This window comes from Candoia aspera, chromosome 8, assembly GCF_035149785.1.
Source record: "Candoia aspera isolate rCanAsp1 chromosome 8, rCanAsp1.hap2, whole genome shotgun sequence".
NCBI lineage: Eukaryota > Metazoa > Chordata > Lepidosauria > Squamata > Boidae > Candoia > Candoia aspera.
This window is the reverse complement of record NC_086160.1, coordinates 39,798,359-39,821,882: the sequence shown is the minus strand read 5'-3', so window position 1 is coordinate 39,821,882 and position 23,524 is coordinate 39,798,359. Positions and strand designations below refer to the sequence as shown.

At 37.9% G+C, this 23,524-nt stretch overlaps 2 protein-coding genes across 2 annotated transcripts in view; one reads left to right on the top strand and one right to left on the bottom strand.

Annotated features, from left to right (window-relative positions):
• The window catches only part of ABCE1 (ATP binding cassette subfamily E member 1), a 29,931-nt gene extending 9,960 nt beyond the window's left edge, over positions 1–19,971 (top strand). Inside the window, exons 8-18 of the mRNA XM_063310138.1 lie at positions 747–843; positions 5,584–5,673; positions 6,053–6,174; positions 8,098–8,319; positions 9,312–9,371; positions 9,453–9,511; positions 10,306–10,416; positions 10,499–10,641; positions 10,749–10,871; positions 16,296–16,407; positions 16,542–19,971. Coding sequence (XP_063166208.1) covers positions 747–843; positions 5,584–5,673; positions 6,053–6,174; positions 8,098–8,319; positions 9,312–9,371; positions 9,453–9,511; positions 10,306–10,416; positions 10,499–10,641; positions 10,749–10,871; positions 16,296–16,407; positions 16,542–16,589 — 1,187 coding nt within the window. The 3' untranslated portion in view covers positions 16,590–19,971. The remainder of the gene's footprint in view (positions 1–746; positions 844–5,583; positions 5,674–6,052; positions 6,175–8,097; positions 8,320–9,311; positions 9,372–9,452; positions 9,512–10,305; positions 10,417–10,498; positions 10,642–10,748; positions 10,872–16,295; positions 16,408–16,541) is intronic.
• OTUD4 (OTU deubiquitinase 4) overlaps positions 19,640–23,524 on the bottom strand; it is a 36,549-nt gene continuing 32,664 nt past the window's right edge. Inside the window, exon 21 of the mRNA XM_063310137.1 lies at positions 19,640–22,054. Coding sequence (XP_063166207.1) covers positions 20,891–22,054 — 1,164 coding nt within the window. The 3' untranslated portion in view covers positions 19,640–20,890. The remainder of the gene's footprint in view (positions 22,055–23,524) is intronic.

Here is a 23,524-nt window from a genome sequence, read left to right as displayed (position 1 = left end):
CCTCTGAAGACATAGGGAATATGTACTTTTTGGAGACCTCCAGAAACTCCATGATTGGGGGGAAAAGAAAAATGGCTGACAGACATTCTAACCATTATATGCATAAGATAATGTAGTTGTGAAAAAAATGTCCACTGATCCCTTAATTTGGGGATTTATACATTTCTGAAAGGCAACAGAATCCAACTTTACAAAGGGTGAGGGTTAATGAAAATTTGTAATTTACAATTGTAATTTACTTTGTGATCAAGGCCAAACAATGACTTCTGCATTTACATCCTAGTTGTGCCAGTGTAGGGATTGTATCTGTTTATTGGATTCTCACAGAATGCTGTTAGTAGAAGAACAGTGGGAGTGATTTTTTGTTAATTACCTCTCCCCAGTTAAAATACCACATACTCCCCAAAATTGAGATTTGAGACTTTCTGGAATTGTGGGATCTTGAAGGGGAAAAATAGGAAGAATAAATCATGAAAAATAATATCTCTTTCACCAGCAAGAATAGGATTCAGTTCCTTCTACAAGTAAAAAAAAAAAAAAAAAGATACTGTGTACCTAACCAAGGATCATTTCTAGCTCCTTCATTGAAGGGATTGGCGAAGCACTGACATACCTGGGAAATTTTGTAGATATGAAGAACAGCTGTCTTAAGGAATTTCATGGAAATTAATGTTTTTAGATGGTCATGTTGGTATTTCAGCACGTGTGATAATATATTTTGCGATTTAAAAAACCTACTTTTACAGATTTATCTCATCTGAGAGAACGAAATGTTGAAGATCTATCAGGAGGAGAACTTCAGAGATTTGCTTGTGCTGTTGTTTGCATTCAGAAAGCTGATATGTATGTATTTTTTAAATCAACTATTTTGGTAATGTTACTCTTGTCAGAATATTTTCATTATTGCTAGAATGAATAGATCTGTCCTGTGATAATGATACTAATTTGAATAAGCGTTATAGCAGCTTCTTCCATGTTGGTAGCATGCAGGTAGTCCTTGGTTAACGACCACTCATTCAGCAACTGTTTGAAGTTATGACAGCACTGAATGAATGTTACTTATGACCAGTCCTCAAAGTTCCTGCTGTCCCAGCACCCCCACGGTCACATGATTGTGATCTGGGCATTTGGCAACTAGCTCGCACTTAACAACAGTTGTAGTGTCCTATGGTCATGTGATCACCATTTGCAACCTTCCCATGATCCTCGCTTAATGATGGCAATGGGGGCTGCAGGGACTGACGTTGCTAAGCAATGTGGTCACGTGACATTGCATGTTATGACCACATTGCTTAGCGATGGAAATTCCAGTCCCAATTACCATAGTTAAATGAGGAATTGTAATTAGCTTTAATTTATTTAACTTTCAGCCACTATGACATGCAGTTGAGACATTTGTAAAGATATCAGAATTGATCTGGCTTAAATTTACCAGTTCTATAAATATTTTTCCTAATTATTAAAAAAAAAAAAACCAAACACATAATTCTAGTCCCATTGGAATCACATTGTAACTGTGAAACAAAATGTTCAGTCCATGACAGAGAAACTGTATTTCTTGGTACTTTAAATGAGTTGCCTAAGAGCAATTGCATGTGGAACCAAGCTGAAGGGAAGCAATTATAGCTTTAATGCTAAGTATTGACCAAGCTTTGGTACAAGATGTACATTTAGTATGGAACTCCCAACAGGTCCAACACAGTCATATTTGACTACAAAAGCGGAAACTTCCAAAAATGAAGGGACTTGTGAAAAAGAGACTAGAAGGCTCTTTTAGCATGTGAAATTTATTTAAAACTGGAATAATTGAGGCTCAGCTAGAATGTACTCCACAATACAACAGAGGGTCAACCAATTCCAGGAAGAAGCCAGTATGGCTGTCTTGCGGTGTCTAGGAAGCTGTAAAAATTAAGGCTTCCTCCAGGAAATGGAAAGCCTGTCCTAATGAGAGCACAAAGGGCCATAAACTTTGGCAAAAAAAAGTATGGGATAATAAGGAATGCTAGAAAGTTATTTGAGGAGTACATAGCAAAATAAAAGACAACACTATGAACTTCTTAGAGCCTCGTGTGGTGCAGAGTGGTAGGTGGCAGTATTGCAACTGAAACTCTCCCCATGACCCGAGTTCGATCCCAGTGGAAGTTGGTTTCTCAGGTCGACTCATCCTTCCATCCTTCTGAGGTTGGTAAAATGAGTACCCAGCTTGCTAGGGGAAAGGTAATTACAACTGGGGAAGCCAGTGGCAAACCACCCCGCTCTATAGTCTGCCAAGAAAACGTCATGAAAGCAGTGTCCCCCAAAACTAACCTTTTAGAGTTTTTTTAGACTGTCAACAGGCACATGAATAGATGTGGCCCTGTTGGCACTGAATACTTGGATTTTCCAAAAGCCTTTGATAAAATTTCACATCAAAGACTCATGATGGCCAAACATTTTATAGATTGCTAAATGGTTAAAAACAAAAGGTGAGAGTAGGAGTAGCAGTTTTCTCAAAGGAAGGAGAAAAAAACCCCCAAACTCTTGAAGATGTGTGTTGGGACCAATGTTTCTTAATTGATCTGTGAACAGTCTTGGCTTGAGGTAAGGAGTCAGCTGGCCCAGTCTGTGGATAATTGTCAATCAGGGTGGTAAAAACCAAAAACGACAGCAAAGAGCAGCAGAAGGATTTTTTTCAGTTAAGTAAATAGTTAGCCTAATGGTAAATACAATCCAGTTTAAGTAAGTATGAAGTGAGGCACATACACAGTCATAATAAATAGCTCAATTAAGCAGCTGTGAAAAACACAAATTCATTGGTAGAGATCATTAGGAAATGATTGGGGAAAAATGCCAACATTTTAACGTCCTTCTACAAATCTGATATGTCCACATCTAGAGTATTGGTTGTCCCATTGAAAAAGGAGAAAGAGTTGAGAAACTTGCAGGAGAGGGTCAACCAGTATGATCAATTTTCCTACAAGAAAATGTAGGAAACATACAATGTTTGGGACTCTTATCTTGGAAATAAGATGACCAAGTGTTCCCAAGTCTATAAAATCATGAATGGCATGGAGAAAGTGAATAGGGAGAAATGCTAGCAGCGGGACCATCAAATGAGACTGAGTGGAAGGAGATTTGAAACAAAAGGAAGTACTTCTTTGCTCAGTATATAGTTAACCTGTAGAATTCATTGCTGCAATAAATCATGGGGGCTACTATGTGGGTGACCTTAAAAGGGGATTGGATACATTTATGTAAAACAAATCTTTCAAGGGCTATTGGTGCTGAAGACTCAGTGTTGCCTCTAGCTTGGGGGGCACTGTGCCTCGAAATACCAGTTCAAGGTATAAAAGACTGGAAACCCTTTATGGACTTCTTTCTGAAAATGGATAAATATGTGAATTGGTGATTTTGGGATTTATTGATTAAAATGGTTTGTTTATGGGAAGATGGGGACCATGATATGTAAATTGGGAGGGTGAAAATGGTAATCAGTATATTTGTAACTGCTGCAAAGATTAGAAGTGCTTCCTTAGATATTTTTCTTTTTCTCTCTTTCTTTTGTTACCTTTCACTGTTTTTTTTATTTTCATATTTCTTTCTTTTTTCTACTTTTCCTTTTATGTTTCCATAGTTTTTTAATCTTATGTAAAATTTTCTTTTAAGAAAAATTATATTAAAAAAAAACAAATACCAGTTCCAAGGGAATAATGGTGGGAGAGGGGTATTTATCCATCTCTTGATTCTCAAGCAATCAACTGCTCTGAGAATCAAAATAATGAATTAAGATTGGCCTGATCCATCAGAGTTGTTCTTACATTCTAAACATTTGTAACTTGTGAAGCCTATGCACATGCCCAGACCACCTTTGACTGAATTGTGTGGGGCATTGTTGTTCTGCCCTCTGTTTACATTTTACCTACACTGTGTGCACAATTATTAGGCAAGTTGTATTTTTGAGGATGAATTTCATTATTGAACAACTACAGTGCTCTCGGTCAATCCAAAATGTTAATAAACCTCAAACTTGAATATTTAAAAAACTAAAAGTGAGGTTTTGGCTTTCTTAGGAGCATATCTATGTGTGCACAATTATTGGGCAACTATTGTGTGCAGAATTATTATGCAACTAAATGAAAAATGAAAATTCTCCCATCTCACTCGTTTATTTTCATCTGTTAAAGTGAGAATAATAAACAAACAACTCAAAATTTACAAATAAACATTTCTGACATTTCAAACAAAAAATCAGTGACCAATATAGCCACCCTTCTTTGCAATAACAGTCATAAGCCTTCCATTCATGGAGTCTGTCAGTTTCTTGATCTGTTGACGATCAACTTTTTGCGCAGCAGCAACCACAGCCTCCCAGACATTGTTCAGAGAGGTGTACTGTTTTCCTTCACCGTAAATCTCCCGTTTGAGAAGGGCCCACAAGTTCTCAATAGGGTTTAGGTCAGGTGAGGAAGGGGGCCATGTCATTATTCTTTCATCTTTGAGGCCTTTACTGGCTAGCCACGCAGTGGAGTACTTTGATGCATGCGGTGAAGCATTGTCCTGCATAAAGATCATGGTCTTCTTGAAAGATGCAGACTTTTTCCTGTACCACTGCTTGAAGGAAGTGTCTTCTAAAAACTGGCAGTAGGTTTGGGAGTTGATTTTGAGTCCATCTTCAACCCGAAAAGGTCCAGCTAGCTCATCTTTAATAATACCAGCCCATACCAGTACCCCACGTCCACCTTGCTGGCGTCTGAGTCGAAGTGGAGCTCTGTGCCCGTTACTGATCCAGACACGGGCCCATCCATCTGGTCCGTCAAGAGTCACTCTCATCTCATCAGTCCATAAAACCTTTGAAAAATCTGTCTTCAGATATTTCTTGGCCCAGTCTTGCTGTTTCAACTTATGTGTCTTGTTCAGTGGTGGTCGAGTTTCAGCCTTCCTTACCTTGGCCATGTCTCTAAGCACTGAACACCTTGTATTTCTGGGCACTCCAGGTAGGTTGCAGTTCTGGAATATGACAGCACTGGAGGATAATGGGTTCCTGGTAGCTTCACATTTGATTCTTCTCAAATCTTTGGCAGTTAATTTGCGTCTTTTTTTCTCAACACGTTTCTTGCGACCCTGTTGACTATTTGCAACAAAACGTTTGATGGTTCTGTGGTCATGCCCCAATATCTTAGCAATTTCAAGAGTGCTGCATCCCTCTGAAAGACTTTTTACAATTTTTGACTTTTCAGAGTCAGTTAAATCTCTTTTTTGGCCCATTTTGCCTGAGGAAAAGAAGCTGGCTAATAATTATGCACACCTTGATATAGGGTGTTGATCTCCTTAGGCCACACCCTCCCTCATTACACAAATACACATCACCTGATATGCTTATATCCAATAAGCATTCAGGTTTATACAGCTTGGAGGTGGAAAATATGCATTAAAATGATATGGTCAGAATACTCACTTGCCTAATAATTGTGCACACAGTGTAACCTTATTCAAGTCTCTCTTGTTTGACATCCTTCCATCGTGTATTGGAATTAATCATATAGGTTTTGGGGGAAAATGTTTTTTAGCACTGATAAAAGCCTGATTTTTCTTTTCTTTGGGTAGTTTCATGTTTGATGAGCCCTCCAGCTACTTGGATGTTAAGCAGCGTCTGAAGGCTGCTGTTACTATTCGATCTCTAATAAATCCAGACAGGTAAATACTGTACAGACATTTGTAAATGGACTCCTAAAATGATGTAGGTTGTGTGCTTTTTTTTTTAAGAAATCCTTTTCAGAATAAAACTTCTTTTTTCTGTTCTTTTTTGGTTTTGTTTCTTTGAAATTATCTGTAATTTTAACTCTCATCTCTGTGTGTATTGTTTCATCTCCTTTTACAAATAAATGGAAGTAAAGAATTCTCAAACTGATGTTTTGTAAAATGATGCTAATAAAACCCTTGTAGGATAGAAAATGATATTCACGTATTTATTTTGTATTAGTAAAACATCTTGCTTTTATGTTTACTGAAACATATGAAGAAAAGCTTAATTCAAATCTCTGAACTTTTGGTCCTTTACCTTTTTATGTTCCAGATATATTATTGTTGTAGAGCACGACCTGAGTGTCTTAGATTATCTCTCTGATTTTATCTGCTGCTTGTATGGTGTGCCAAGTGCTTATGGTGTCGTCACAATGCCTTTTAGTGTAAGAGAAGGTAATTGTCATTCAGGCTGTTTCTTTCCTCTGTCCTTCCTGGATATTTTTATAAAAACCCTGATGCAATAAATGCATTGCCAAAATGTATAATATGTAAATATGTAAGCAGTGTATGCCTGTATCCTAGAAAGTGTGTTGTTTGTTTGTTTATTAAATTTAGCCACTGCCCATCTTCCCCCAAAGGGGGGACTCTGGGCGGTTTACAACAAAGATAAAAACATTAAAATACTCTAATATAAATACAAATATGACATAAACATAAATACAATATAAAATCCAGATGATGGTAGCAGTTGGAATATCATTCATGTGTATCTAAAGGGGCCATTTAAGGTACTAACCATCTCCAGGTGTTACTACTTCCCTTCCTGCCCCAAGCAAGGTGGCAGAACCAAATCTTCAATTGTTTTTGGAAGGCCGCAAGAGTTGGAATCTGTCTTATCTCTGGAGGAAGTGTTCCAGAGGGCGGGCGCCACTTCAGAGAAGGCAGTGAAAGATAAAAATAAATAATATATAATATATATTTATAATTATATATTATATTTATATTACATATTTTATTATAATTATATAATATATATTATATAATGTAAATGAAAGATAAAATACTTCTCTCACATACAATAATAGACGTCAACTATTATCAGCCTGCTGCTTTGGATTACTGATGGCTGAACTGAGAACACAAGTTTAGAGAAAGCTGATGTAAGTGGTTGGATAAATTATGAACATTAATTATAATTAATGATACAATGATAAAATATTAATTATCTCTTGCCTTCACCGTGTATATGATATTGTAGGTATATGTCATGAGTAAGGATGGTGAGCAGGGGGCTCCCATCCAGGCTGTAAAGCGCATGCGTAGTACTGAGGAATTAGGTATCCATTCAAAGAGACACAGATCGGGCCCGCCTTAGCCCTTGGGGTTTATCTGTCTGGGTTTTTCCCACGCTTCTTCAGTTTGTTAGGATTTTCCTGTTATGTAGCAGCAATAAAACACTAGAGACCTGTTCCTTGTCTCAGCGTGGTTCCTGGCTGTTAGGACACTATAATTGTATAGTTCAGTTTTTCCTTTCCTTGTTTCATTAAAAGGTTATACAATATGTGCACTTCAAAATGAAGAGCTCGCTACATCATGTTCAAAGTATCCCAAAAGTGGGGTAATACGCTCTTATGATAGATTTTGCCCTACCCTTACGTATCCAAATGGTTGCTGTTTACCTATGAAATACCTCTTTCAGGGTATTATTACTTTGGATCTACTCAGTTCTAAGGAAGACATTTAAACATTTGCAGAATTAACAAATGATTCTGATTTGCCTGTAGAATGCTTCTTGCAAGTTTATTCATTTCAGTCTTTTATTATTTGATCTGTTTGGCCAGGTGTTACTGTGTTTGGAAGGTTATGGAGGAATTAATGGTGACTCCTAAGCCAGTAACCCCCTTTTTGCAGAAAGTTGATTAAACTGATAATAGTTATTTATGCAGCTTATGGAATAATGAGTTTGAGTATCCTGTCCTGGTAACCCAGTGGCAGATTGCTTTATTAATGTGAAATTCGTTTTCTGTTGTCTTAGAATCAGGCTAACACAGAGGAAAAAATGTTCATATATAGGGGACACCTCAGAAAATATTTAGTAAAGTTTGTTTGCAGTTCCCTTGCTGGCAGTGATGTAACTCAAGATTGGAACAGTAACTCATATAGTTTGGACATGTCTTATTGCCACATTTTCAACTGAAAGTAGCAGGATTGTTCATATGACTCTGGATCAGTCACTATATATTAAACATGCATAGATTCTTAGCTGAACCCCTACTACTTGATCAAGACATTGAGAATTTATGGGGCATTTTTTAATGTCTTGTGACAATTTCTTCATGAATACAATAACACTAACTAAAGCTTTTCTTCTTACAGGCATAAATATTTTCTTAGATGGTTATGTCCCAACAGAAAACTTAAGGTTCCGAGATGCATCTCTAGTTTTTAAAGTGGCAGAGACAGCTAATGAAGAGGAAGTTAAAAAGATGTGTATGTATAAATATCCTGGAATGAAAAAAAAGATGGGAGAGTTTGAGCTGTCTATTGTAGCTGGAGAATTCACTGATTCTGAGATAATGGTGATGTTGGGAGAAAATGGTGAGTTTCAATTAAAAGGAAATAATTGAGTTTTCATGAGAGAATTTTGCTTGCTTCTGATCTTATTTAAATGATATTCAGTGTTGTGCAGTACTTCTGGTAGCCCTTTTTAAAGTGACTCCTTGCTGGGGAGGGATGACCAATAGGACCATCTGCAAAGGAGTCCTTGTGAAGAATATTCTAGGTATCTACAATATCCTAGGCATCTAGATTTGTTCAGTTGGACTCTGACTGGGCAAATCTTGTCAAGGTGATGGAAGCAAAGTCTTAAGTGGTTACCTGATCATGAACTCCTGAGGAATTTGACAGTCCTTGGGTCTAATAACCCAGCTACTTGTTTATTAGATCCATGCCCCTCCTGGCTAGTGAAGACTGCCCATGAGGTGACGTGGCTGGGTCTGTGCAGTAGTATCTGCTTCATTGAGGGAGGTGGAGGTTCCAACTTCCTTGAAGGAGGCAGTGGTTTGTCCCATCTTCAGGAAGCCATCACTGGATCCAACGGTCCAATGTTGGTCCAATCTCAAATCTCCCATTCTTGTACTGAGACAGCATTGGTTCTTCTTGTTGATGACTTCTGGAGGAGCTGGGATGGGGGTAGTGCAATAGTCCTGGTTCTCCTTGATCATTCAGTGGCTTTCAGTACCATTGACCATGATTTCCTTCTGGGTTGCCTATAGGGATTAGGGGTGGGGTGCCTGTGTTGTAGTAATTCTTTCTCCATGGTCAGGCCCAGTCAGTGTTGACAATGGGAGAGAGATTGAGTATGAGGCCTCTGATGTATGAGATGCTTCAGGACTCAATGCTTTGGTTCCTCCTGTTTTAACAACTGCATGAGGAAGTGGATGAGGTCTTCCATCAGTTAAGGATTGTACATACTAGTGTCTGTGAAGACTCTGCAGGTCTGGATAGGGAGCAACAGACAATATGCTTTGTTTTTAAGATGGACATTATCAGCACTACTGCTTTTTAAATAAGATTTTTCTATTTTTTAGGAACTGGCAAAACAACATTCATTCGGATGCTTGCAGGGAGACTTACTCCAGATGATAAAAGTAATGTTTATTTACTGATTTAACATACATTTTAAAAATAGTTTTCTATAACTTAGATGACATATAGTCTGTCTCTTTCAGGTGAAGTACCTGTTTTAAATGTTAGCTATAAGCCACAGAAGATCAGTCCAAAATCTACTGTAAGTGCTGCTTCATTTTGCTAGCCATTACTCGGAGTTAGTGGGTATTTTGGGGATAGATATATGTGAAGATTTATGTCAGTGAATGGAACATTTCAGGAAACTCCCTTTAGGGGCTAGACCACATCCCAAACACCAAGGATCATTTAGTATTCTGAAACATTGACTTCGAGAAAATGGTTGAATCACTGCAGGAATCACCTGATCAACATGGCCTGGAGATAAAATGGAATGTTGTGGAGTTCAGTCTTAGGAACGGAACATTTTACACATACATAGGTTGGGTTCTGCAATCCAGCCTGCCAACCTTTGGTAGAAATCTTGGGGGTGATTTCAGCTTATCTGTTTACAACTTTGAGGGTAAGAATAGGAGCAGAAGTCCATTGGAGGATAAATTGGCCTCATCTTCATTTCAGAATTTTTGATACCCCTAAATGGCTGGAACTCCACATTTCCGAGTTGACTTGGCTGTTTTATGCGGTTTGAAGAATAGAGATAATGTAGTTTGCCTCCTGCTCCTATCAAAAATGGCCTGAAATCAGGCTGAAAACTAATTTGGGGACATTGATTCTAAGGATTGAAATAAGTGTGATGACCACTCCTTCCCTTAATTTTGTAAATAATGAAAGAACTGCATTGCCAGTAATCAGCTCTGTGTTCCCAGGTTATAAATCTGAGAGCCGCTAATTAGGTGTTAGATGGTTGTGGACTGTGCACCCTAACAGAAGTAGTAGGAATAATGTAATAAACTCAATTCAGGAAGTCTAATTCTACATATGACTTTATTTGAATAGGGAAGTGTACGTCAGCTACTTCATGAGAAGATCAGAGATGCTTATACGCATCCACAGTTTGTGACTGATGTAATGAAGCCTTTGCAGATTGAAAATATCATTGATCAAGAGGTATTATTCATGTGTTACTATGGTTGGTTACTCTGGAACTTCCCTAATTTGCCAGCTTTTTAAAAACTTAATTCTATGCTAGGTGCAAACTTTATCTGGTGGTGAGTTGCAGCGAGTTGCTCTTGCTCTCTGTCTTGGAAAGCCTGCTGATGTCTATCTGATTGATGAACCTTCTGCATATCTGGACTCAGAGCAACGTCTGATGGCTGCTAGAGTTATCAAACGGTAAGCTGGTACTATAGTAAGCAGAGAGAAACGTCTGGCATCTGAAGAGGGTTGAAATTTATGAAGAATCTGATTGCAAAAAATTAATAAAATCTCTTCTATTTCAGTTTCATTCTTCATGCTAAAAAAACTGCTTTTGTGGTAGAGCATGACTTTATAATGGCTACCTACCTAGCAGATCGTGTCATTGTCTTTGATGGAATACCATCCAAGTGCACAGTGGCAAACAGGTAAGAAGCAGCATGGATAGGAAAAGGAGATCTTCTTGTGTTATAGCATGAACTATTTCTGCATTCTTGTCTTACATTTTTCAACCAAACCATATTGTAGTTTTTGCCAGCTCTTCGTAGAGGTAAATAAAAATTAACATCTATTGGCAGCTCCAAAAACAATCAACACTAGTGATATATTTTCTGCATGTTATATCAGAGTTGACTTTGCAGTTCAGCTCTAGTTCAAATAATTAAGATTAAGGTAATGCAGAGTTCAGTCAGTTTGGTGTAGTGGTTAAGGCATCAGGCTAGAAACCTGGCAACTGAGTTCTAGTCCACCTTAGGCATGAAGCCAGCTGGGTGACTTTGGGCCAGTCACTCTCTCTCAGCCCTAGGAAGCAGGCAATGGCAAATCACTTCTGAAATCTTGCCAAGAAAACTGGCAGGGACTTGTCCTGCCAGTCACCAGGAGTGATCACTGACTCAAAGGTACACATACAGACCTACAATGCAGAGTTAATCAAGAATCTTATTCATTGAACCCATGATGTACAATATCTTGGAAAAGTGTCCCAATGTATAAAGGACCATAAAGGGGATGGAAGAGGGTATATTGAAAGCAGAATTATAAAGGTATGGGGTGGGAAAACGTTAGAAAGGGATATGATAATTACCAAATACATTGTAAGCTCAACAAAAGATTGACATTGATGGGGACAAATGTAAGCAAAGAACTACTTTTTTCCAGGAAGGGAAGGCTGGAGAGAGGACTTTGAACAGTCTTTTGGCTATTAATCAACAGAGAGGCATTCTGATTTCAGTGCTTCTATGCATAGATTAAAGGCAAAACTGAAATACCTTGGCCACATAATGAGAAGACAGGACACCCTGGAGAAGATGCTGGTGCTAGGGAGAGTGGAGGGCAAAAGGAAGAGGGGCCGACCAAGGGCAAGGTGGATGGATGATATTCTAGAGGTGACGGACTCGTCCCTGGGGGAGCTGGGGGTGTTGACGACCGACAGGAAGCTCTGGCGTGGGCTGGTCCATGAAGTCACGAAGAGTCAGAAGCGACTAAACAAATAACAACAACATGCATAGATTCAAGACTGGGGTTTTTAAGCAATATGTAAATTCATTTTAGGCTTCTTTATATAGTATATCCTTTCCAAAATAAATCATGTTGTATTTATTTCAGTACCAAAATACAAATAGAATAGACAGTAAAGTAGTGAAAACACACAAAATGCTGAGCATTACCAACAGGTATGCATATTCAACATACAGAATGTAGTAAAGTGCTTATATACAGTACATAAATTAAATGTTGAAATGTTTCAACAAGAAGTCCATCTGTGATACCAAGAATAGTTCCATCAGTATAATTTGATTCTCTCTTTATCAGTATCTACACATCTATGATACAAAAATCACACATCGATAACTTTTAATTACAATTTTTTTCTTATTCAGCAGTTACATATTTTAATCCCTTTACTTACTGTCATGCAGGTTTTTACACAACTTCAAAGACAGATACAGCAGACAGATCATAACAGCATATACTTTTTCAGGAATGAGAATGCAAACATTGGATCCTCCTTGATATATCCCTATATCCCAAACACCCAGATTTAAGTAGGAAATAAACATTCAGAAATTTGGGTTCAACAGTGAATTATTCTCAGAGACTATTAGTCTACATGGTAAGGAAACCCTACATTGTGGTTTTTAACAACGGTATTGAAAACAGATACATAGAATTTTTATATCAACATACTCTTTCAAATCTGAGAAAGTACACCTGAAATTTCTTTCCTCAAAATAGTCATTTGAAATAAACACTGTTTAGTAACAAAAGCAGTGCTTAGGGCCTCATAGTAAAGGTAAAGGCTTCCCTTGACATGAAGTCCGGTCATGTCCGACCCCAGGGGGCGGTGCTCATCTCCGTTTCAAAGCCGAAGAGCCGTTTGTCCGTAGACGCTTCTGTGGTCATGTGGCCGGCATGACTACACGGAACGCCGTTACCTGCCCGCCGAAGCGGTACCTATTAATCTACTCACATTGGCATGTTTTCGAACTGCTAGGTTGCATACCATTCCTTCATCTGGTAGAAAATTTGTGATATACCCTATTGGGCTTCTACATGACCATAACACTCTAAACAGAAACATTTCAAAAGTATCCATAGGAGGGTCTGTGCTGATGTTTTCCAGTTTACTTTTTGGTACAGGTTTTATGCTTAACCAAAAATGTATTTGTAATTAAAAGTTGTAGAGTTTGAATATGACAGTGTGGCATAGCTGTACAAAATCTGATTAAGCTATCTTGAAGGAACTGATGAAGGCATCTTGTCAAAACATTTGAATGCAAAATTTATGTGGAAAGCTCCATAAATATTCCAAATATTTTGTATGTTAAAGTTATTGATTTGATATCAATCAGTGCTTTCTATTTTTTGCATTTTATTTGAAGGCATCAGTTTTTCTGCAACAGGTAATTTTAGTTACAATGTTCAGTAACATTGTAAACTTGGGAATTTGTATTTGAATCTCAGACTTGCCTTTATTTTATTATTTACCCTCTCTCCTCAGTTACATCAGCCCATCCCATTAGATCTGGCAGGGAAGGTGTTACACACACACAAGCTCCCAGGTTCGGCTTAGGGTCAATCACTCACAGACTCACAGCCTGTTGAGGTGCGTGGATCTTGTCAGCCCCCCTTGCTTTCTACCTGGGTTTTCCAGATAGGTGCGGCTTGAACCGACAAGACACACAGCCCTGGTCAACAGCTGGGAAGTAATTAGGGACACACACAAATAACTTTTGACTGATCACTGAGGCACAACAGGCTCTTTGAAATACATGGAGACCCCGTGAATTTAAAGTAACAGCAAAACTTTACTGGTTGCAAGATACATTGCTCTTTCTCACACATGCACACACACATGCACAAACGCTCATCCACACTTACCCAGGTCCAACTAAGCTGCCAGGCACTAGCTAGAGGGAGGGAAGCTGCCAAGTCTGGGTCTAAAGACGACTCAAGGAGTGGGCGGGCTTTGGGGCCCCTTTTATCCCCAAAAGTCCTTGTTTTGTTGGTTTCACAAGTTTGGTAGATGGGATTAGGCGTGGGGAGGTTCTCCATGTGCTCAGGCCCAACTTCCTTTGTCTGGTTCAGGTGACATTTTTCCTTTGTTTCTTTAACGACTTGCTTCCTTCTTATCTACTTCCCTGAAGGGATCTTTTAGACAAGTTTCCTGGCTTTTGTCCTCTCTGCATACGGGACTGCTCCATTTTTAGGTAATGGCAGCTTCAGCCTAGTCTCACAAAGGTATGCTACGGATTCCATCAGCCAGGGACTTGCATTTGGTGGGTCCCAGGAGGCAGGCCTTCTCTGCCCTGGCTCCCTCCTTGTGGAACATTCTTCTCCCTGAAGTTAGGCTCGCTTCTTCCCTGCTATCACTTAGGAAGTCCCTCAAAACCTGGTAATGTCATCAGGCCTGGGGGTCTTTGGGAACCAGTCATTCTTATGTGGCTCCACTGTGATTGATTTTCTTGCTCTGTCTGTGGGGGTTATATATTTTAAAGTTTTTGGTAATATTTTTATTTTAATAACTACTTTTTATTATTAAATGTGGTTGATTAATAAATAAATACATTTACTATACAAAGACCAAAAAAGCCAATAAAAAGGAAAAAAGGGGGGAAATCTATCTGATATAGATCACATAAAAGCTATTTATAATGAGTTAGAAGGGGATAAGGAGTTTGTGTATAATATATGTGTGTGATGGTCAGTCAGAGTAGGTTATGTAGTGGAGTCAAAACCATATCCAATCCATCTTCTAATCGCAATTGCAATAGTGCAGAATTTCACAATGCCTGTGGTATTACTGGCTGAACTCTCAGTTGAAAGAACATGATTTTAAATTGAGGTCAGTCCAGGGATCTGTTCAGAAGAGAAATTAACTGTGTCAGGTATGATGTGGGGGATAGTTCAAGAGGATTCCATCCATTACCTTTGAAGGTAAGAAAGTCAAATCTCATAGATTGGACAGTCTTCTGTATGGGGCTGAGGGTATTGTCAAAGGAATTTAGGAACACTATTATGGGTATTAGAGTGAACACAGTGCAATGGTAATGTGAAGATTTGGCTGTCTTTGTATAGATTAGAGTCAAATGCTCTGCTTGACTTCAGCCATGGCTTTCTGTAGTTCCATCATAAACAGAGCAGGGGGAGAGTTCACAGTAAGCTGAATCAGCAGCTATTTGCCTCTCCCAAAAGGAGGTGAATTTATTTGGCTAGGATAAACTGAGTTAAATACATCTTTTCCCAGACTTGTTTCAGTCAGCATTTCAGTTGGCAGATTCTCATTTTGGCCTGTGCTGAGGTACAGCCTAACTGTAGGAAGAGAAATACATTTGCCCCTGATGGAAGAGCACAGAGCATATTTCTTAGCAATTTAGACTGAATGGATTTTAATGTAGTTGTATGTTTGTAAGTACAAAGCTGAGCACCACCAAGGAAGCTTAGTACGTTTAAGTAATTTGTTGCTGGGAAACAGATGTAGCCTTTGTAGTTTGCAAATTAAACTGTTACATTTTTGGGGCATGTTTGTGCACGAATTGGAAGGTCGCTGATTTGGTATTTCCACAGTGGAAGAAACTGGCTAGATATTGAAAAGCCTTTAATGTCAGTACTGTATACTAATCAGTAGCTATGAACAATTCTTTCCTGCTCACCCCTTTCAAGGTTTGGGAGGTAGTTATTTTTTCCCATCTTTATGTAAGAGATATCTGGATTCTATTACATTTCACATGCCTCTCTGCCAGGCCTGCATGTGATTTCACATCTTTTTGCTTACCTTTGACCATTTTTTCACATTGTCTCCAGCAGCAGCAATTAAGGAAGGCCGGGGCGGCAGGTGGGGGGAGAGGTGTTGAAAGACTGGGTTGCCTCCTGTATTAAGCCTAGGGACAGGAAAGATCTTCAAATTCCCATTTTAAACTAGGCTGGAGAAGCTCTAGCACACTACAACTCCTGGCATATCTACACTGCATGAGGCCCAGTAAACCTGCTAAGGACAGAATATGTGTACTTAAATCAAGGCATTGCTACTTAAAGGTACGTTTGGAAGCTGTGTAAAAGTTCAGAACAGAACTTATTCAAAAGCCTAAACAAAATGGCTGGCTGGCTGGCTATGTATGCAGGTATCCTTCTCTCCTTTAGTTTGTATCTCAGGCATGCGTTGCCCCTAAATAGTTGCCAGCACAACAGATTTCTACTGGACTGAAGCAAAGTGCCTTACCGATAAGAGTCCAGTGGTGTTTGCTTTGTTGTACATAATGCTGTGTAGTGTAAGTGGCAAACAGCAGGTGGCTTTTGTTTAATTACAAAAGTTTGTCTGAAAATGTAGTAATCATTGCCAATCTTCTTTACAGTCCTCAAACTCTTCTGGCTGGCATGAATAAGTTTTTGTCTCAACTGGAAATTACTTTCAGAAGAGATCCCAACAATTACAGACCAAGAATAAACAAAGTCAATTCAATTAAGGTAGGAGTAGCCATGAGAAATTTCAATTTTTCTCATACATGTCCTTACCCCATCTGTAAAATGTTTGGGATGGGGTGGAGGGGTTATTTGCACTTATTAATGGAAGCTCATTAATGGGTTTTTTTTCCCCCTAGGATGTGGAACAGAAGAAAAGTGGAAATTACTTTTTCTTGGATGATTAAATGAAAAATAATTCATTGATTTAGAACAGTGAAAACTTTTGTTACATAAAATGCAATCAGGTTTTAAAATATAATGCTCATTCCATTAGTTAAAAAGAGTAAAAATGATACTCTTTATGTAACATTTACTGCCAAAAAGCAGTGTTGGAGTACCAATTTTGTGCCTGGTAAGGCCATCTTCTGGATGTAATATTTCAAAGCAAAGACAGCTAATATCATAGAAAGAGACTGTGGGTTTTTTCACTGTGGATTTTGGTTCAGATATAACTTATTAACACACCAAATGCTGGCATGTTTCCAATTTTAAGTTTTTTAGCTGTTTTCTGTACAAGATGGTTTACAAAAAAGGTCAACATACAAATTACTATTATAAAAGTTTGACTCTCTGTAAATGAGAGGTTCATAAATAAATACCCATTTAAATCTACAGCAGCTGTTTTTAATGTTAATGAATCAATTATGGTTCAAATAATGTACATAAAGCCTTGTTCTAAGGAGCAAGATTACTGGTGAGTTCTTACTCAATTTCTGCTACCCAATTGCTTGTAGTGGACTACTGGGGTGGGGGAAAACTTTGAAATACATTCTAAACAATGTATCTAATAGAATTTCATTAGACATTCATTTCACATTATTTAGGGATCATCACAGGTGTGGCTTCTGCTAATGATGATTTGCCTGCTCCCATATTTTGGAACCTAGTTCATTTGATTCATAATCAAACTGAAATTTCAATGCTTGTAATGGCTTGGAAAGTTTTTTAGAAACACATGATTGCAAGGCCTAGTGATTAAAAATACACATTTGAATTAATAGCTTACACTAGAGTATTTTATAAATCCTCTAATCTGTACCTTCACTAGATTATGGTTTGGGCTGGATATTCTTATAAAATCCTAAAAGCTTTACTGAAAAAACAGAATTGTATACAGGTAGTTCCTTAACAACCACTCTTTCAGCAACCATTCAAACTTATGACAGACTTATGAGTGGTACTTATGACCAATCTTGTATTTGCAGCCGTCGCAATGTCCCCAGTCATGTGATCATGATTCAGGCGCTTGGCGACTGGCTCACGATTACGTGGCAGCATCCCTCATTCATGATTGCCATTTGCAACCTTCACTGCCAGCTTCTGACAAGCAAAGTCACTTGGGAAGCTGGCAGGAGTTCACAAATGGTGACCATGTGATGTTGCACTTAACAACTTCACAGGATTCACTTAATTGTGAGCTGACCGGAGTTGCTTAAGATGGGCATCCATATAAAACTTTTTAATTAATTAATTAATTACATACATACAAACACTTGCTTAGTTTAGAAATGTCCTTTTTACCTGCATGGGATTTGATCTTTCATAATGTATCTGCTAGGCCTGCAGTTCCAAACCATGGACTGCAGGATAACACAGCAATACTCAACATCTGCTGGACACCACACAAAGTACCCGTCTAGGGGCACCATGGAAAAGGACTAAGGCATTAAGGGCACCATGAACTGATAAGTAGTTTGAGAATCTCTTATGCTAAACAATTGACTGGCTTTTCTTTCCCAGCTTCAACTAATAAATTCTAATAGTCCTAATACTGCTGTTTTGGAGGCCCAGCTTCTTTCAATTGAGAAACTTTTCAACTTGCCATCAGCCAGTAATAGGAGCAGCAGTTAGATGATTTACTTGCAGGTACCATTTTTTTCTTGGAGAGGAAAAGTTTCACATTGGAGAAGTTTCCATGAGATCATGATTGGCTGCACAAAGAAGCCTTTGTAAATAAAGCTATACAAAGCTCCTTTTCTACAATTCAGTTGCAAAGAATAATCTATATAACCATTTCATTTTGGCCATTTCAATTTGTTTTGTGAAAATCAAGACTTGTCTGCATCAGGCCCAAATTAACCCCAGATCACACTGTTGAGTTCTTTCTTTTGCCAAAATTAATATAGTGAGCCTTTACAAGGCAAAAACATGTATTTCTAGCCATATGAAAAATTGGATGCTTCCCCCCCCCAAGCTGAAAAGGGTCACTTGTCCCTTTTAAAGGCAGCAAATATCTGAGAACCGACACATACTAAGAGGTTTTAGTTTAGTCTTACTACCCTTCTGTTGATGCTGATTATAAACGAATTATCCCAAACATTTATACATGTTTTGAAGTGGCCAGATATTCAAGTTATTTTTAGTCTAGTTCTTCCATTTCAAATGAAGCTGCACATGTCTGTATAGTTAGGACCAACACTGCATAACACATTATTTCCTGAAAGCTTCAAGTTTATTCAGTGATCATCCAAGGGAAAGTTTAGCCTTGTCTCTTTTGAATTGCACCCTTTCATCTGTATATTTTATCTTTATCTGCTGTAAAAATGAGCCTATAATATACTTTTTCTGTCAGAATACAAGTTGACAGGATCAATGGTGATATTAAATTTTGATAATTAGTAATAGCAATATCCCTTTTTTATAGTTGCCACACCACTGGCTTCCTCAGATAAGCTGTATATTTGGGGAAAGTACTGTGATCAAAGTAAAGCAAGGGCATCATCTTGAGAAATTCAAGAAAGTAGATAAACTATACTAGCATAAAGACAACTGTGATGATACCTAGGCTTCACATTCTATCTGCAATCCTATGAATACACATGGACTCATCCAAAAAGACTGGGAACTGCCTAAGCCATCTTATTTGCACTGGGAAATGGACCAATTACTTAGAATATGTGGGACTTTCTGCCCAAGATGGGTACCAGGGAAAAATTGTTAAATATTATTTATGGAACAAAGGACAGAGCTAAATTAGTTGAACTTTCAGTGCTCAACTTACTTCAGCTGGTGACAAACAACATCTTAGTATTCATTGCTTTTTGTTTTACAAGTGGTAAATAGTGTTTTTGTTTTTAACAAAAAGGTGCTTAAGATTTCTTTATGTTTCAGGAACCAGTGATTTGAGCTGCAAGTTAACTTTCAGTTCGTTTCAGTCCAAAACTTAAGTCACTTCTGGTTATTTACAGTACACATAGAAGCAGATGCATAAACCAGTCATATCAGTTCAAATCTGTATCAGAAAGGGCAAACATTTAATTATACAACATGCATGTGTATATGAAGGGAATTTATCAAGTATCACTCAATGCACCTGATCAAAAAAAGTTATGATAAAAAGTAACCATCACCTTTTACACACACACACACACACACAGACAACTACACAAATAAGTTTTACAGAACGGAAAAAATGGGAGTGCACGTTTGCAACACTTTGCAATACCAGAAGAAAGCACATAGATTGACAGTGTGAAGTTAGAAATCTCATTCTACGATAACCAAATTTTGTTTTTAAAAAAATTAGCACTTTTTATAAAACAATGCAAACATATTCAACAACAAAAGGGGGAAAAAAGCCTCAATAACCCACAGTACAAGACAAATGCAGTTTTAATCTATTTCATGCATCTCTCCCATAGTTCGTTTAGGGAATTTTCAGTGCAAAACTATCTTAAAAGTTCATTTGTAACAGGTGTAAAATTATCTTGGAAATGCACAGCATCTACTTTTGTCTTATATACATATTTCCGCATAGGCACTATTATAGTCATTCCTGCGTTAGGACTCCTTGGAAGAATTCATCACCAAACTGAACTTACTACGCACTTTATATATGGGGATTCTTGATTGCTTTGAGTAGTTCAAGAAAAAAAATTTACACACACACACACAATATCACTATGAATAAAACACAACAAACCATCTAAGACACGAAGATAAGTGACTGCAAAAAATTATTAAGTGAAGCAAGATAAAATCTCACACATTCAAGTTTCACAAGTTTTTGAGATGAAAAGCTTTGGATTGGAAGCACATCAAAAACAAGTCTAGTAAGTTGAGAGTCCTTAGACTCAACATACCATATGCTATGCTATACAATGTACTTGGTGCATCATTTATTATGTACCAAATAGCCACAGTAACTTTTCATTATAGCTTCTTTCTTTTCTTCTTCCCTACCACAAACTCAAATCTTTATGGGAAAAATAAAACTCAAACAAAAACATACTTTTTATATTTCAAACACAAGAGTTATTTAGTCTTCAGAAATTAAATAAAGCAGTATTAGTTTTTATCAATTGCCAAAAAGGTACAATACATAACAGGTTAAATTTCTGAAAGGCCCCACATCTTTCCTTTGACAAAACAAAAAAATATTCTAATCTTTAAGAAAAGCAGAAAGAATGCAAGCCTTGAGCATATTTCTCAGCATTTATATGCATGCTGAATGTCTAGATTCTCATACTTAAGATAACTGTTGCCCTCAATGACCATCCCCCATGTTTGATCTTCTCTCATTCCGATATGGCCTCCCTTTGAAACTGCGGTGATAATGAGAGCCTTCCCCTCTATTTCCAGTAGGTGATCCCTTCCATGGTTCCTCATTTTTTGGATACTGATAGCCTCCTCTCCCAGGAAGATAGCTCCTTTCACTTCTAGGTCTTCTACCACCGCTGTAAGTTTGATTATAAAATTGTTTTGACCGGCCACTTCTAAGCATATCAGATACTTCATGCTCATCTTCAGAACTTTCTTCCCTTGCTCTTGGTACCCGACTTTCCTCCCCACTAACTGATATAGATGCATTAGGTTTGTTACTCTTTTCTTTATGGCCAAGAACATTTTTTAATTCAGTTTTTGAAGTTGATGCTGTTTGTCTCTTAATGTCTTGTGTTTCTGTGGGAGGGAGGCTTTGGAGTAGAGATTTTGCTTGTGTAGCAGGTGGAATAGCAGGACTGGTCTGCTGATCCTTAGGCACTCGGGCTGAGGTTTTATTTAGGATATTACATTCACTCTTGGTGGCAGTTTTAGGGAGAGGTATGCCTTGGATGTTTCTTTCACCCTTGGCTTTTTGAAGAGGCTCAGCACATTCTGCCACTGGAACTGGAGAACTATTCTCCTCAGACAAAACCATATCACCTCTCTTGGCCTCAGGTGGCACAACTTGTCTCAATCCAGAATTTTCAATGTAACCTGGAACAGGATATCCATACCAAAATTGAGGGAAAAGCGATGTAAGTGGTACAGAACCTAAGAATGGATTCTGCCCAAATGAAGGTTGTGGAAATATGTTTTTGCCTCCTAGGGACTCCTCATATCCTGTGTGTAATGCCTGTGCTGGATTCTCAGATTCTACACAGACAAGTCCTTGGCTTTCAGGCACTTGGGTAGCATGTATAAACAAGGGCATGGGTGAAGATACAGTATCAGTCTGCAGACTCTGTCCATTTATTCTGACTTCATTTGGTACATGGAAGTGTCCATCTATTTGTTCATTTCCATTTTGAGTCAAAGGTACCTCCTGCATCCAAGGATGGTGAGAATACATTGCAACTGGCACCTTTGGATACATTCTACAGGCAGTCAGGCAAGCTTGATGTAGAGGGTACAAATATGAGTGTGGCGCCCACATGGGACAACTGTATGCCTGAAGAAATGCAACAAAGATAATGTAAGGTAATTTTCATTACATTTTAAAATTAGATTAGGTCAGATTATTATAAATTACTAATTTTTATTGAAGGATGTTTTTATTTCATGCATAAAATAATTGTCCTAGACTGAAGATGTGCTCTTACAAATAATGTATTAGTGCTCTTTCTTAATATTTTTGTTACAAGTATACTAACACTCTTAATAAAAGCATCAAAAATCTAACAACACATGCTCTGAATGGGCACATATGCAAGAAAACCATGGGAACAATGCTGAGAAGATCCAAGTCATGAAGTTACCATATGATTTACAGCAATAGATGATTCAGGACAATGTAAAACTAAAGCTGTGTTCAAAACTAGCTTGACTCCTGTTGATTTCTTTAACACCCCTTTGAAGTCTTCTTGACAAAAATACAGAAGTGGTAGGCTGTCGTCTTCTGCTGAGATGCTTTTTTTTTTTTTAATTCCCCAGTCTAGCCTATAGCCTTGGTATTTTATGGAAGTCTTCCATCTGAGCCCACATAACATTAGCCAGCTTCCAACACTAATTTTATAAACAATATTCTATCCACTGCTTTGTTTTTTTATTGTTCTTCCATGGTAATGTAATATATGTATACATATACATATACATATACATACATACATATCTATTAAAGTATACAAATGTGTAAGCTAGGGGTAGATAACCTTGTGCCTTCCAAATGTTTTGAACTACAATTTCCATAACCTTTGTAAGGTGGCCATGATGGATGGAAGTAATGGGCATTAAAGTTCCAAACATCCAGAAAGTAATAGTCATCTCCCCTGGGTTAAACAAAAACATGGAACAGCAAGCAGGATTACTCCACTGCCCTGTGCAAATGTGAAATAAACAGACGTAGATTAGAAAGAGTGGCTGTATAAACCAACTTTTTCTACAAGATCTTGCTTGGTAACTCTGTTGTAACTTTTTATGTGTAAAAGTATAATTAAAATAAATCACTATTTTTATTGTGATGTATCTTGGAAGTCTCTCAGTTAATAAGCAAGAAATACAACAAATAAAATTGGTTTAAGGTAATTTTGGGGCATATGTGTAGAGTGCTGGCAAGCTGTTCTGTAGAGCCAGTTTGGTGTAGTGATTAAGGTGCTGGCCTAGAGACCAGGAGACCATAAGTTGTAGGTCTCCTTTAGGCATGAAAGCCAAATGGTGACCTTGGGCCAGTCTCTCTCTCTCTCAGCCCAATCCACCTCACAGGGTGGTGGTTGTGGGGAAAATAGGAGGCAGGGCTATTAGATATGTTCACCACCTTGAGTTTTAATTTTATACGTACCTACACACCCACATACAAGGTGGGATAAATATAATAATAATAATATAATAATAATAATAATAATAATAATAATGTTAATTATTATACCCTGAGCTAGTTATTCTAAAATTGCAATTTTTAAACAATACTTTAAAAATCATTCAG